Below are 15,360 nucleotides of genomic sequence, written 5' to 3'. Positions count from 1 at the left end.
GGTTTAAGACTCTGATTGACTCAGTTGTCTAAGGCTCCTCCTCTGGGCCAATCAGGGCCTTAGATCCCTTCCAGTGCATCCCAGGATGCACCGGGAAGGAGAAGGCCCGCCGTTTTTGAAGAGGCGGGCTGTAGGTAGGGGGAATAAGTGTATCTCTCCTGCCGTTCTTCAGTTTTAAAGGTACGGGGATGGGGGCGGGGCAGGGTCCCTGAGGCAGGAGGGAGTGGGCATTCCTCCTACCGAGTTAAATTAGAGGTACGGGAGGGTCGGAGACAAGAAGGAGTGGACATCTCTCCCTCTCGCCCGCCCGCCCTCTTAACAATGCACGAGAGTCCCACTAGACCGCGATTTAATTTAGAGATGCGGGGCTGGGGGTGCAGCAGGTGGGAGTGGGCATCCCTCCTGCGGATCCTCTGATGTATAGAAGGGTTCGGCGGGAGGACGGAACCTTAACGACAGGATCTGGTCTTTAGCCTTATTCTCTTGTCAGTGCTTGAGCCAATCAGTGCTCAAGCACTGACAAGAAAATAAGGCTATGACAGCTCAGACCCTGCCGTTAAAGTTTGCTGGCAAACAGCTGCTTTTTTTTTTTTTTGCTGTGCATTACACTGCTGCTACTACTACTACTATTATTTCTATACCATTATTCTAGTTCTATACTATTATTCTGTACTACAGTATTATTATTATTATTTATTTATTTTATAGCACTACTGCTATTCTATAGCACTGTTATTTATTATAATCTAAGTATGAAAGATACACTGGGCAAAAATGGTGAATCAATATATGCTTCTCTTGTAGGGAAATGTAAAGGGAGGAGAGGTATAGAGGGTACGAGCTAGACAGAGAATGACACGGGGACAGATTTTTTTCTCGTACCCGCAGGAACTCATTTTTCCATCCCTGTGAGTTCTTTTCCTGTCCCTGCCCCATTCCTACAAGCTCCGTTTTCATTTGCACAAACCTCAAACACTTTAAAATCATAAGTGTTTGAGGCTTGTGCGGTTAATGCAGATCTTACAGGAATGGGACAGGGACAGCGACAACTTGTGGGGACGGGATGGGGAAATTGAATTCCTGTGGAGACAGGGATATATTTGTCCCCGTGTCATTCTCTAGTACAGGCTACAGAAGGAATGACAAAAATTTGGTAGGGTTAAGATTAAATGCAGTTTTTAAAAAGTGGGCTTTGCCTGGACTTGAATACTGCCAGAGAATGAGCCGCGTACCAAGTCAAGCAAATTGTTCCAGACCAGGGGTGAAACTCAATCACATAAGGGGGCTGAAATCTAAAACATAGGCTAAGTCATGGGCCAAATTTTTTTAAAGATACTTAGGGGTCCTTTTATTAAGGTATGTTAACCAATTTAGCGTGTGCTAAATGCGCACCTTAATAAAGACTTTTCCTCTCTTTTATGTCAAACACCAGCTCTGGCAGGATACACATTTCAAATCTGACATATTGTAATCACAAAACAGAAAGTAAAATTATTTTTTCTACCTTTTGTTGTCTGATCATTATTCAAATCTTGCTGGTCCCAGGCTCTGGTTGTCTTCTGATAATTCATTTGCAAGGTCTCCTGCCCATTTGTTGTTTTCTTCTATCTCTGTGCTAGCCATCCATCTTCCATCTCTGTCCTCCCCTTCCGATTCCCTTCCCTCCCTCCCTCATCTTTCCTTTTTTCATCTTCATCCCCACAACTGCAGCGATGGACCCCACCATCCCCAGATCCACCATCTCTCCTTTTTTCAACTACCCTTTCATCCAGCATCTCTCTCTCCTTCCCCACCATCTCAGGGTCCACCATCTCTCCCTTTTTCTTCCCAACTACCATCCTATCCAGTATCTCTATCTCCCCTCCTCCACACAATCCCTTGTGTCCAACTTATCTCCCTTTCTGTTCCTTCCCTTCCTCCATCCCATTGTCCACTAGAGCTGACTGGCTGAAGGGTGATGGTAGGAAGATGGTATGGAATGGCTATTAAGGAGGAAAGAGTGGGTAGCTGGAAATTGGTGGGGACAGATTTGGCTAGCTTCTAGATGCAAAGAAAATATATCTAGGCCTGCTTTAACCATTATTTCTTTTTCTCTCTTTAGGCTTTACTCTAAAGTAAAAGAGTTCACTTTACACTGAGTGATGGGACTTCACTATCTTTCCATGCATTCTAGAGAAACTCCTTTTCAATGCATAAAGTTTGTGTGTATTAATTAACTTGTTATAATAGCAAAATGTTGCTCACTCCTTCCAAACATCCAGGGTTTGAAAATCCCTCCTTTTCTCTATATAAAATGGGAGAATTTCCTTTGCATGCTGTTCCTCTAGACCTGCTGCCATCAAATACACTTACACCTCTTAAGGATTTGGCAAAATATAAGAAAAGTACACCAAATGTAGTTGAACTTTCTTTACCTTCCTCGGCAAGTTTCAAAAAACCTCCTGATGGAAAACTGAAGGCAACTGCACTTCAGTCTACTTTGGTATCTGAAGGATCTTACCCAACTGAATTATCAGATCTCAGTGAAATAAAGCCAGGCTCTGACACAAAATTAACACCAGTTTCTTTTGAGGAGCGAGAACCTGAGCTCTATGAATCCCCAAGCAAACTCTTCAACAGAAGAAACGCCAGCTCACTCCATGAAAAGATGCACCAAAAGCCTTGCAAAAATACAAGAACTTTGGATATGGTGGACTGTGGAAGAGATAGCCTTCTGACTCCTGTAAATAATCTTCATGAAAGACGACAAGGTCTTAGATCTAGCAGTAGAGGAAAAGAGCAAAGGCTGAATCAACTCTCCAGTAAACAGCCTACAATAAATGATACGATTACAGGTTAGTATACCCTGTCACATTCCAAAAGTAAACTTGCAGCTGCTAATAATTTTAGTTTTTTATTACCCTACTAGACCAGTGGGTAGTGACCTCTTCCTACCAGCAGGTGGAGATAGAGAGTACTATAGAACTCTGCCTTGAAGGCTACTGTTTAGCTGCTCCCATTCAGTATATCTCTGTCTCCAGCAAGTGGTAGCAACATACCTGTGTAGCTCTGTGACTGATTCTGTGGAGAGCACCTGACTTAATTTTTAAGTTTCAGTTGAGCTGGGGGTCATTCTTTGGAGTTTCAGCCTTTTGGGTCTACAACTGGGAGTGTCGGATCCCACCCCTCCACCCCCTTTTTCTTCTGTCTTCTCTTAACTCCTTTGGTGCGAAAAAAGAGAAATATTCAGAGAGCAGTTTTACTTTTTTATGCTTGTGGGGGTGATTCGGGGTGTAAAAACTTGTTCAGAGAGCCTCTCTGGGATCCTGAGACTGATTGATCTGATACGCATTTTACCTCTTTGGCTTTGTTGTGAGTTCTTGTTCTAATGACAGCTTAGGCTGAATCCATCGAGTGGTGTTCCTGACGTGGAAGCTGGTGAACAGCATCAGGGAACATGCTTGACATGTTCATGTACTGCTGACAGCCCTGAATGTGCTAATTTGGATCCGGTGCTGTTTCTAGCTTTCTGAGAGACAATAGTGGGACAGTGTTTTGCCAGGCTCTCCCTCTTCCAGCTTCAGACCATGTGTCTGCAGTGGCCATCTTGGAGCCTTCAGCATATCTCTCTCCTATCTCACTGCCATTTCTTCAGCGATGCCTGCTGTCCTCTCTCAACAGCTTAATTTTCTTCTTGATGCTGTTCAGGACTCTGGCTTAGAGAGTTACATAAAAACAGAAATTTCACCCATCCCTGCCCATCTCCAATGGAATTTATTTATGTATTTATTTTAAAAATTGATATTCCTCTTAACAACCTAAGCGGATTACAATTTACATACAGAGTAAAAAGACAGAACCTTAAACTCATTAACAAACATATCCACTAAAATCCATTCCATCCCCACAATTAATCTTCTCCATCCCCATCTGTACTTACAAGAGTCAACACTATTACTTACTTGCCCATAGACTTCTGTTTCCTCCCAACCCCAACAACCTCCCTTGGGGTTTTTTTGGATGGTATTCACTATTCAACCAATGAGTGTGACAAGCCTTAATCTAATGTTCCAGCTACCTCTCTGGGCATTCCAAGCCTTATTCTGGAGTTACTAATGATTTTGCCTACATTCCCATGGGAATCCCTGCAACTTCTTCCATCCCATGAGTTCCATGGGATTCCTGCAGTCTCCATCCCCATGCAGCTCTCTACGTTGGAGCCAATTTTTAATTTGGTGGTAGCTTTCTTTTCATCTGAATTTGTTTTATTACTTCATCAAGCTTACATGCTTGAGGCCACAGCCAGTCCAGTATTCAGTTCCTCCTCGTTTTGGAGGATCAGATACATAAGAAATGTAGATTAGAACCTTATAGGAATTAAGATGAACTTTCCCTAGACTCTGACTATAATTCTGAGGTTGGTTGTTTTTTTTTTCCAGTAGATCATGTCACTCTGTCTGCTGTACTAGAGGAGGGAAGATGATCCAATGACTGCCAGACTCTCATAAAGAGAAACTTCCTATCTTAATTATCAAAGCCCTAAAAATTCTTCATATTTTGCCTCCTCCTCCCAATTCAGCTGCATTTAATTCTATTATGTCTGTACCAAAAAGCCCCCTAAAACTTTCCATATTCATGAGGCTATGCAGGAACCTATTCCTACACAATGGGACACCAGTTTGCCAGTTTATCCTATTCTAAACAAAAAAAAGAGAAAGTGAAACCATACAAGAAAGTCCAAGCACAGGAAAATGTAGGGTAAATAAAGATGACTCCTCGCCAGGGGATGTATCTTCAAATAACCCAACATGGATCCATATTTTGGCAATATCATGTCTTCATCAGAGGTAAATATTATCTGCAAAAAACAATAACAACAAACAGTGTGTATGTATATATATATCTATATATGTGTATATATATCTATATATATATACACACACACACATATATAGATATAGATATATATATATGTGAAAACATACAAAAGACGTATGTCCTTATGTACAAATCTAAAAAATAAAAACAGAGTGGCCTAGCACCCTGAGGTTACAGGTTCAAAACAAGCGCTGCTCTTTGTGACTCTGGGCAAGTCCCAGATACATTTGACTGTGAGCCCATTGGGACAGATAGGAAGAAATACTTCAGTACCTGAATGTAAACCACTTAGACTATAAGTGGTCTATAAATGTTAAAAATAAATAATAACTTTGAAGAAAGTTATGAAATTGCTGAAAATATGTATAAGACATAGAAATAGAAGGAAGGGAAAGAAAAAGATACCATAATGGTAAAAAAAATAGGAGCATACCATACAGCTCAATCTTCCAGGATAAAATTTGCAAATAAACCCAGAGTTTAGTATGTCATCAAAAACACACATGGTTGAGGGGCTGGAGGAGTTGTCATACAGTGAGAGATTGGAGAAACAGGGCCTCTATTCCCTTGAAAAGAGGAGACTGAGAGGGGACATGATCGAAACATTCAAAATACTGAAGGGAATAGACTTAGTAGATAAAGACAGATTGTTCACCCTCTCCAAGGTAGGGAGAACGAGAGGGCACTCTAAAGTTGAAAGGGGATAGATTCTGTACAAACATAAGGAAGTTCTTCTTCACCCAGAAAGTGGTAGAAAACTGGAATGCTCTTCCGGAGTCTGGTATAGGGGAAAACACCCTCCAGGGATTAAAGACAAAGTTGGACAAGTTCCTGCTAAACTGGAACGTACGCAGGTGAGATGGACTCATTTAGAGCACTGGTCTTTGAAATGGGGCCCTCTGCGTGAGTGGACTGCTGGGCACGATGGACCACTGGTCTGACCCAGCAGCAGCAATCCTTATGTTCTTATATAATCTGAAATAATAATTGTGGGAGAACATGAGAAATATATAGACAAAAGTTTGGCTACCTCCAGTGAAAGTAAATTTGAAAAAATAAAAAGGATAACCTTACTTAGACGATTCTATTATGTATTCCAAATGTGGAATAAGATATTATGCAGACACCTTAAAGTATCAATGGTGAAGAAATAGCATATTCATAAATGATGTATAAAAGTATATATATATCCTACTTGTGCACAAAAAAGTATATATAAACACCTAAAGATTCCCATCTTTTATATATAATAGAAATTGCACGAATGCAGAAAGCCAAATCCACACATTTCTAACACGTGTGATAGAAAAAGTGAGCAACATCACACAGATAAAACAAACTTACAAATATGTGCAATTGAAAAACAGCAAATGTGAAAAGAAACTGCAGGATGTAAGTTACCTTCATCAGCATCTCATAGAAAAGCACACCAGAAAGTGGAGCCATGCATGTGCACAAAGGCCTTAAGTAAAAAGACATTGATGGAAGAACACCAATGTGTCGATCACAAAGAACGTGATTCAGAATGCAATGGACAACTAGGAAGTGCATCTTCAATGTACACATAACAAAAAGAATATTGGTTTAATAACCTTTTGTGCATTTTGATGAGTATGCATTTTGTTGTAATGGCTATGTGCTCTAGGCATGTAGAGTGCTCTAGGCTCTACTCATGTATGCGTGTGCTCTGTGTCCATTACTATTTTTTGTGCTTGCACACCTTGTTTACTTGTCCATTGAATTTATTCATTGATTTTAATGTGATATATACTTTCCATGTACATATTTTTAAGACATAGTTCCATGCCTTTATTTATTTAACTTTTAGATATTAATGCATTTTTATCCCAGGACAAGCAGACAACATATTCTCACATGTGGGTGACGTCATCCACGGAGCCCCAGTACGGACAGCTGCTAAAGTGTATGTACACTTTAAGAACTTTAGAAAGTTCACGACTGACCACACCGCACATGCGCGAATGCCTTCCCACCTGACGTAAGCACGGCTCCTCAGTTCTTAGTTTTCCGCGGAACTAAGAAGTCATGTTTCTATGTTTCTGCATATAACTTTTGCCTTTCCTATGAGATGCTTTCCCGCTCATGCGTTCAATTCTTTTTTGTTGTTTTTTCTTATTATAATATTAAAACAAAAAAGAAATATGTCTTTTCTGTTAGCCTTCGGGCGTTTTTTCTCTCGACAGCGGGGCCTTCTTCTTCGCCTCAGCTTTTGGCTTTCGATTTGGCTGAAGCAGTTTTCCCTTCCATGTCCCGTCCATTACCAGGATTTAAAAAGTGCCAGGTGCTAGCACACTATTTCTCTCACGGACCCGCTTAAATGGTGTATACAGTGTCTTGGCCCTGATCACTATATTGACACCTGTGCGCATTCCACTCTTTAAAAGCGCTCCATAAAAAGCCACGTTTTACAGCAGCAACAGCTCTTCAGTACCATGGAAGCACAAGTACCTTCTGCATCGGCTTCCAAGCCATCGACATCGAAAGCATCGGCATTGCCTGAGGTACCTCCATCAACACCAGTATTACAAAATATAGCTCCATCTGGTAAGCCAACTAAAAAGTCACCAGCTTCCCAGACAGAGTCACAGGTCACTAAGGCATTGAATAGTCATGCCGGCCAAACAAAGACCCTTCATACAGCTCGCTTCAACATTGAGGGGTGTATCATCATCGGTGTCATCCTCTCTGGAGCAAGTCGCGGCACCATTGATACCAGCGTCGAAGCCTTGAGTTCAAAAAGAAGCTCGATTCTCTCTTTTGTTCGGAGTATGGGGATATGTTCAAGCTAGTTACCCCGATGTCAACTCCTCCGGTACCGGCACAGCCTGAGCGTCATGCCACACGAGATACCGGTACCACCACTGCTCCATCGATGCACCACCATAGCTCTCAGCACTGGTCATCATCTAGCCATGCATCGAGGCATTGTACTTCTAGACACCATTCCAGTTCATCACAGCATCACCACAAATCAACCCATTCATTAAGGCATTGCACCTCTAGACACCGCTCCATTTCATCACGGCGTCAATCCTCTTCTTCACCTCAACGCTTTCATTCTGGCAAGTCTAGCAAGTATACTTCCAAATCAAAATATATCTCTCCTAAGAGTGCAGAAAAATGTAACAGTCTGCATCGCCTTCTGCATCGGGTCGATACCGGGGTAAGCACCAGCACCACTCTCCCTCAATACCTGTAGACTCCGATCATCATCTAGAATTCACTCATGGTGCTTCTCCTTCTACAATGGAAGCCTATGACTCACCTGAGGCACATTCTCCTTGCAAGTCTCCTCCTAGGTATCCATCTCCTTCTGAGCCTGTATCTTTTACTCACTTCATAAGGCAAATGAGTAAGGACATGGCTAAGCTAGAAACAGACTCTAAATATTCTGCTGAATTTATAGAGACTATGGACTATAAACATTCTCCTAAGGAGCTTCTTTAAACTTCCTTTTCATGAGATCCTCAAGGAAACTCTTCAAAAAAATTGGGAGTCTCCTTATTCGTTTCCTGCAGCTCCTAGAAAGCTGGATTCTCAGTATAGAATCATTCCCATTCTGGGTATTGATAAACCTCCTCTTTCCCATCAGTCTTTAGTGATGGAGTTCACACTAAAAAAGTCTGTTTCTTCTAAAGTCTACACCACAGTTCCTCCAGGGCGAGAAGGCCGTACTATGGACAGGTTTGGTAGGCGCCTATACCAAAACTCCATGCTGGCAAATCGAGTCATCAATTATAATTTCTACTTTACCTGTTATCTCAAGCACTTGGTTAAACAAATGCCTGCTGCTGACTGTTCTGGCTGGAATCCAAGATAGCCGCCACTATCTGATTGCTGACAGGACGCCTGAGAGTGTCTCTCTTACCTCTATGAAGAATGCCGAAAAGAAGGGGCAAGAGCGTTGGTGGAGACTCCCGGTGCTCGGGAGCCCTGGTCCTTACAGTTGACAACATTTTCGGACGCCTTCAAAGTGATGGAAAACCACAGGAATGTTCTATAGATGTTTCTGCTTTATTGGAACAATCAGAGAAGTGGCTATTTCAGCCACTCTCTTATTGACTGTAGCTTTAGCTCCAGACAAAGATTGAATCCTTAAACTTTTCTTTAAAAATAGATCTAAAGTCTTCCTGGGTTTCCATATTCAAATATTTTCGGATGTCTGGAGAGAGACTCAGAAGAGAAGAAGGGAATTTCTAATATTGAAAACAGGTGTGACTCAGATAGGCGGTTTCTTTTTTCTTAGATACCTCTGTAAATGTGTAATCAGATACTGTTCCTTAAAATATGTGTTTTTAGAACCGGCTCATTTGACTGCTTTCCTTTCTCTGAAGCGCCTTGAAAATGGAGAAACATCTGCACCTAAGTAATAATTAGCTCTCTTTCAGCAACAGATTATGTGATTTTGTTTGTTTGTTATTTTTAACTTAAATTACTCTTATTCTTAAGTCTTGGATCCTAATTTTGAGGACTAGTGTGTGATTAAGTTAAGATGCATTTCTTTTTACAGTTTGGTTTATTTTCAAGACTGAAAGTAAACTTAAATATTATGTTTTCTTGATTACACTTTCTGTACAAGATGATATGCTTGATAAATAATGTGGAAATTCTATAAATAAATAATTAAAAAAAAACACAAATGCCTGCATATAACAAATATCTTCTGTTACACAGGAAGTCGGAATTCCAACATATGTTTAGCATCCTTACTCAGTTAAGACAACATATGGTGCAGTCTGCTTATGACATTTTTGGGTTTGGGTTTCTGCAATGTCTGTAGCCATGAGGAGATTGACATGGCTGAGGATTGTGGATATGGATGTTAACCTCCGAGATCGGTTGGCCAATATCCCCTGCCTTGGAGATGAACTCTTTCGGAACACTATTGAGAATGTAACTCAAAAGCTCTCTGCACATTCCTTACTTAAGCCTAAACCCAAGCCATCCACTTTCAGACCTTACAACCCCTCTTCATCTTACCAGAGACATTACCCGGCAAAGTCATCTGCTTCTTCCAGACCACAACAAAAGAAGCAAAGGCAGCAACGTCTTCAAAAACCTGAGACGTCTGCACCTTCAAAGTCTACTCAGTCTTTTTGACCAATTACTAGAGAGCATAGTTTCCAACAATTTACATCTGACTCTTCTTCGTCCTATCGGAGGTCGTCTGCAACATTACTATCACCGTTGGCAGTTAATCACCGCCGATCTCTGGGTTCTCAATATCATTAGAGACAGTTACGCTCTTCATTTTCACACCATCCCTCCGGATCATCCTCCAAAAGTCTCCTTCCAACATGCTGCACTCCTCTCTTCTTCATCAGGAAGTCGATTCGCTACTCCTTCTCAATGCCATCAAAAAGGTTCCTTTGGACCAGCAAAACAAGAGGTTTTACTCCCGATAGTTCCTTGTTCTGAAGAAGACAGGAGGTCTCCGGCTGATATTAGACAGAGCTCTCCACAAATTTCTTGTCAAAGAAAAGTTTTGGATGTTATCTCTAGCATCTCTGTATCCTCTCTTGAATCACAATGATTGGCTATGCTCTCTTGATCTCAGAGAAGCTTACACTTACATTCCAATTCATCCTGCATCCCCGAAGTTCCTCAGATTTCGAGTGGCATACCACCACTATCAATACAAGGTTCTATCTTTTGGCCTGGCATCTTCTCCCAGGGTATTCACTAAATGCCTGGTAGTAGTAGCAGCGGTTTTAAGGTCCCAGGGACTTCAAGTTTCCCTTATCCAGATGGCTGGTTCATCAAGAATCCTTCGTCTCAAGGGGTGCTCTTAGCATTAGACCATACTGTTTCTTCAGAATTTGGGGTTAGAGATCAACTTTCCCAAATCGAAACTTCAACCATCTCAGAGCCTCCACTTTATAGGAGCTCTGCTCGATGCTCGATACAGTACAACTAAGAGTGTTTCTGCCTCAAGAACATAAGAACACCCTTATCCAACTTTGTCATCAGATGGTTCAGCTTCCATCGCTCTCAGCAAAGTGCATGATGATTCTTCTGGAACACATGGCATCTACAGTCCACATGACTCCCTTTGCTAGGCTTCATCTACGGATTTCTCAGTGGTCACAGGCTCTCGACCCACTTTCCTAGCACATTACAGTCACATCTTCTCTATGGCAATCTTCAGTGGTGGATGCTCTCTTCCAATCTTTCTAGAGGATTTCTGTTCCACACGCCCCCTCATCAGAAGGTTTGCACAATGGATTTGTCAACCTATGCTTGGGGAGCTCATCTGGAGGCCTACGCACTCAAGGACTTTGGTCCACCATGGATTGTCGCCATCATATAAAAATGTTGAAACTCGGAGCGATTTTCAATTCCCTCAAGGCTTTTCAGCATCTTCTATTGACAATCAAGTAGCCATGTACTATGTAAACAAGCAAGGAGGAACAGGGTCTCTCCTTCTTTGTCAAGAAGCACAAAAGATTTGGAATTGGGCAATTCACAACATCTTTCTGAAAGCTGTTTACATTTAGGGGGGCAGAATTCTTTAGCAGACAAACTAAGCAGTATTCTTCAACCTCACGAATGGACACTGAACTCAGCAGCTCTCCATCCTATCTTCTCTCAGTGGGGGATGCCTCAAGTAGACCTGTTTGCATCTCCCCACAATCACAAGCTACCCCACTTTTGTTCCAGACTGTATTCGCCTCATCGCCTAGAAGCGGATGCTTTTCTCCTGGATTGGATGCACAAGTTCCTTTATGCATTTCTACCCTTTCCTCTTGTTCTCAAGATGCTTGCCAAGCTCAAACAGGAGTCTGCCACCATGATTCTGATAGCTCCTCGGAGGCCCAGACAACCATGGTTCTCCCTTCAACTCAGCATCAAGGAGTCAATACCTCTGCCAATTTTTCTATCTCTTCTTACGCAGAGTCACGGTTCTCTTCTACACTCCAACCTGCAGTCTTTGCACCTGACAGCTTGGCATCTCTCGGGCTGATTTCAGCTGACTTACAATTTTCTCAGCCTATCAAAGAAATCTTGGATGCCTCCAGAAAACCGGCCCCACGATAGTGTTATGCTCAAAAATGGACTCAGTTTTCTGCCTGGTTTGCTTTCTTCAGTTTTGGATTACCTCCTGCATTTGTCCCACTCTGGCCTCAAGTTCACTTCCATTAGAGTCCATCTCAGTGCAATCACTGCTTTTCATCAACCAGTGGATGGAAAACCTGTAGTTTCCAGATTCATGAAAGGATTTTTCAATGTCATACCACCTCCAGTAGTTTGGGACATTAATGTGGTACTTGCTAGATTGATGAAGCCTCCATTTGAACCAATGTCTTCAGCTCATCTCAAATATCTTACTTGGAAAGTGGTTTTCCTCGTTTCTCAAAATTCTGCTCGCAGAGTGAGTGAACTTCAAGCTTTAGTGGCAGATCCACCATTTACAGTGTTTCACCATGACAAGGTGGTACTCTGCACTCATCCGAAGTTCCTTCCTAAGGTCGTCACTGAATTTCATTTCAATCAATTGTTCTTCTAGTATTTTTTTCAAAACCTCATTCTCATCCTGGGGAAACGGCTTTTCATACTTTGGACTGCAAACTGGCATTGGTCTACTATTTGTAAAGGACTAAATCACATAGATCATCTCCTCAGCTCTTTGTCTCCTTTGATCCTAACAAGATGGGGCATCCTGTTTCCAAAAGAATGATATCCAATTGGTTGGCTGCTTGCATTTCGTTCTGTTATGCTCAGGCTGGGCTGCAACTGGAGAGTTGGTTAACAGCCCATAAAGTTTGAGCTATGGCAGCTTCAGTAGCTTTTCTCCACTCTACCCCTATTGATGAAATCTGCAAAGCTGCTACTTGGTCCTCGGTTCATACTTTCACCTCTCATTATTGTCTGGAATCCTATTCTAGATGGGCTGGGCATTTCGGCCAAGCAGTATTACAAAATTTATTTTCCTAAAAGGCCTACTCTCCCACATCCCATTCTGGTTAGCTTGGAGGTCACCCACATTTGAGAATATGCTGCCTGTTTGTCCCGGGATAAAGCGCAGTTAGTTACTGTAACAGATGTTATCCAGGGACAGCAGACAAATATTCTCACAACCTACCCACCTCCCCTGGTTAGTTTCTTAGCTGGCTTACTGAACTGAGCTGCGCACCTACATTGGGCAGGAAGGCACTCGCGCCTGTGCGGTGCAGTCAGTTGCAAACTTTCTAAAGATCTTAAAGTTCATGTACACTTTAGCAGCTGTCCGTACCAGTGCTCCACGGATGACATCATCCACAAGTGAGAATATCTGCCTGCTGTTCCTGGATAACACCTGTTACAGTAAGTAACTATGCTTTAATGCTTTTGTTAAAATTATTAATTCAAAATAAACATCTACTGATCTCTTCATTTTTCAGTGCCAAATAAGTGCTTTACTCCTGAACAAAATAAAATTGATATCCTTTGTAGTGACTTTCTAGCACTAAAATCTCCAACCCAGATCTTTTTGATAATGAAAGAAAGAGTGAAACAACGTCTACAACAGAGAGAAGGGAGGATGTTAAGCAGTGCTGGTAACCAGATGTCATATGAAGGTTTGTTCCTACTACTTGTTTTATTATCTTACGGCTTTTCCATATATGTTAATATGAGTTGTTAACACTTAAGGATTATGGTGTCATTGAGCATTCTTGTCTATTCTTTATCTAATCACTTTGCTTGCCTCCCTTTACTATCAGCTTTAGTTTTCCTTGTTGCTTTTTCTCCACTCGCAATTGGTTATCTCTCACCTGATAAACACTAGAGAAAGAAATATTTAATCTTTTCTGTACTATTTTGAATTCTTTCCTTCTTCCTTTCTATGTCAATTTTTCTTCTTTCCTGTATATGAAGAAGACTTTGAGACAACAGATTAACAGATTTCTTTACTTAATTAGCCTGGTGTCTGTAGATTAGTACTGCCCGATTCACAATTCGAATCGGTTCACCGATTCACTTCGGGTGAATCGATTTAAATCAATTTAATATTAAAAAAAAAAAATCGGCTTCCTGATTCGGCCATCCCTCCCCCCTGCCCCCTAAAGCAGGAGCGGCAGGGCTGCTCTTGTTGGCCGGCCGCTGCCGCACCTGCTTTAGAGGGCAAGGGGGGAGGGTCAGTCTCAAAGTGCTGCTGTCCAGTTCCCCCCCTGGCGTCCGGTTCCCCCCCCCCGGCATCCAGTTCCCCCCCCCCCTTGGCATCTGGCTTCCCCGCACCGTTTACCTTTGAAGAGCAGCCTGCACAGATCGCGGTGTTAGCGATGTTTGCAAACAGCCTTGGAGCTGTTTTCTCCGCCGCGATCCTGCCTCTGAAGTCAGAGGAGGGGCGGGACCGCGGCAGAGGAAACAGCTCCGAAGCTGTTTGCAAACATCGCTAACACCGTGATCTTCTGTGCAGGCTGCTCTTCAAAGGTAAACGGTGCGGGAAGGCCAGGGAGGAAGCCAGACACCTATGGGAGGCCAGGGGGAACTCGCAGGCCTTCTGGGGAGGGGGGCGGGTGAGCACTCCTTCGGTGTAGGGGGTGGGACAGGCCTTCAGGGGGGACAGGCAGGCAGGCCTTCAAGGGGGGAGACAGGCAGGCCTTCAGGGGTGGGATGCAGGCCTTTAAGAGGGGGGACAAGCCTTCAAGGGGGGGAGACAGGCCTTCAAAGGGGGGAGACAGGCCTTCAATGGGGGGGAGATAGGCCTTCAAGGAGGGACAGGCCTTTAAGGGGGGGAGAGGCCTTCAAGGGGATGAGACAGGCCTTCAAGAGGGGAGACAGGCCTTCGGGGATGGGATGCAGGCCTTCGGTGGGGGGGGACAGACCTTCAAGGGAGGGGGCCCTGGTGTAGAAGTACACGGAGGGAGGGAAGAGGGGTTCAAAGAGACGTGCATATGTTTGGTCTTTGGGAGGAAGAAATAATGGGTCTAAAAATAGAGGAGAAGAAGAGAGATGATGGACAATGGGATTTAGGGAGGGAAGGAACAGAAAGGGAGAGAAGTTGGACACAAGGGATGGTGTGGAGGGGGGATAGAGATACTAGATAGGAGGGTAGTTGAGAAAAGAAAGTGAAAGATGATGGACCCTGGGGTGGTGGGGAAGGAGGGAGAGATGCTGGATGAAAAGGTAGTTAAGAAAAGGTGGATCTGTGGAGGGAAACAAAAAAAGGAAAGATGCCAGAGGACAGAGATGGCAGGTGGATAATTAGCACAGAGAAAGAAGAAAGAAGGAGACCCTGGCAAGCAAGTTATCAGAATACAACCAGAGCCTGGGACCAACAAGATCTGAATAATGACCAGACAACAAAAGGTAGGAAAATTAATTTTATTTTCTGTTTTTGATTACAATTTGTCAGATTTGAAATGTGTATCCTGCCAGCGCTGGTGTTAGACCGCAAATGTGAGCTAGGATTTAACAGAGAGAGGAAAAGTCTTTTTTGTTTGTTGATTTTGTTTACACCACAGCGCCAGTATGGTTAGGAGAAGGCAAAGGAGGTGAAGA

General features: G+C 42.8%; 1 protein-coding gene across 2 annotated transcripts in view; it reads left to right on the top strand.

Moving 5' to 3' along the window:
• Positions 1–44: 44 nt before the first annotated feature.
• Positions 45–15,360, top strand: part of MIS18BP1 (MIS18 binding protein 1) — a 103,227-nt gene continuing 87,911 nt past the window's right edge. For both annotated transcript variants that reach the window (XM_033953499.1, XM_033953498.1), the window contains exons 1-3: positions 45–180; positions 2,102–2,834; positions 13,260–13,436. In XM_033953499.1, coding sequence (XP_033809390.1) covers positions 2,234–2,834; positions 13,260–13,436 — 778 coding nt within the window. In that variant the 5' untranslated portion in view covers positions 45–180; positions 2,102–2,233. The remainder of the gene's footprint in view (positions 181–2,101; positions 2,835–13,259; positions 13,437–15,360) is intronic.

This window comes from Geotrypetes seraphini, chromosome 7 (genome assembly GCF_902459505.1).
Source record: "Geotrypetes seraphini chromosome 7, aGeoSer1.1, whole genome shotgun sequence".
In the NCBI taxonomy this organism is placed as follows: domain Eukaryota; kingdom Metazoa; phylum Chordata; class Amphibia; order Gymnophiona; family Dermophiidae; genus Geotrypetes; species Geotrypetes seraphini.
This window is presented reverse-complemented; position numbering and strand designations above follow the sequence as displayed.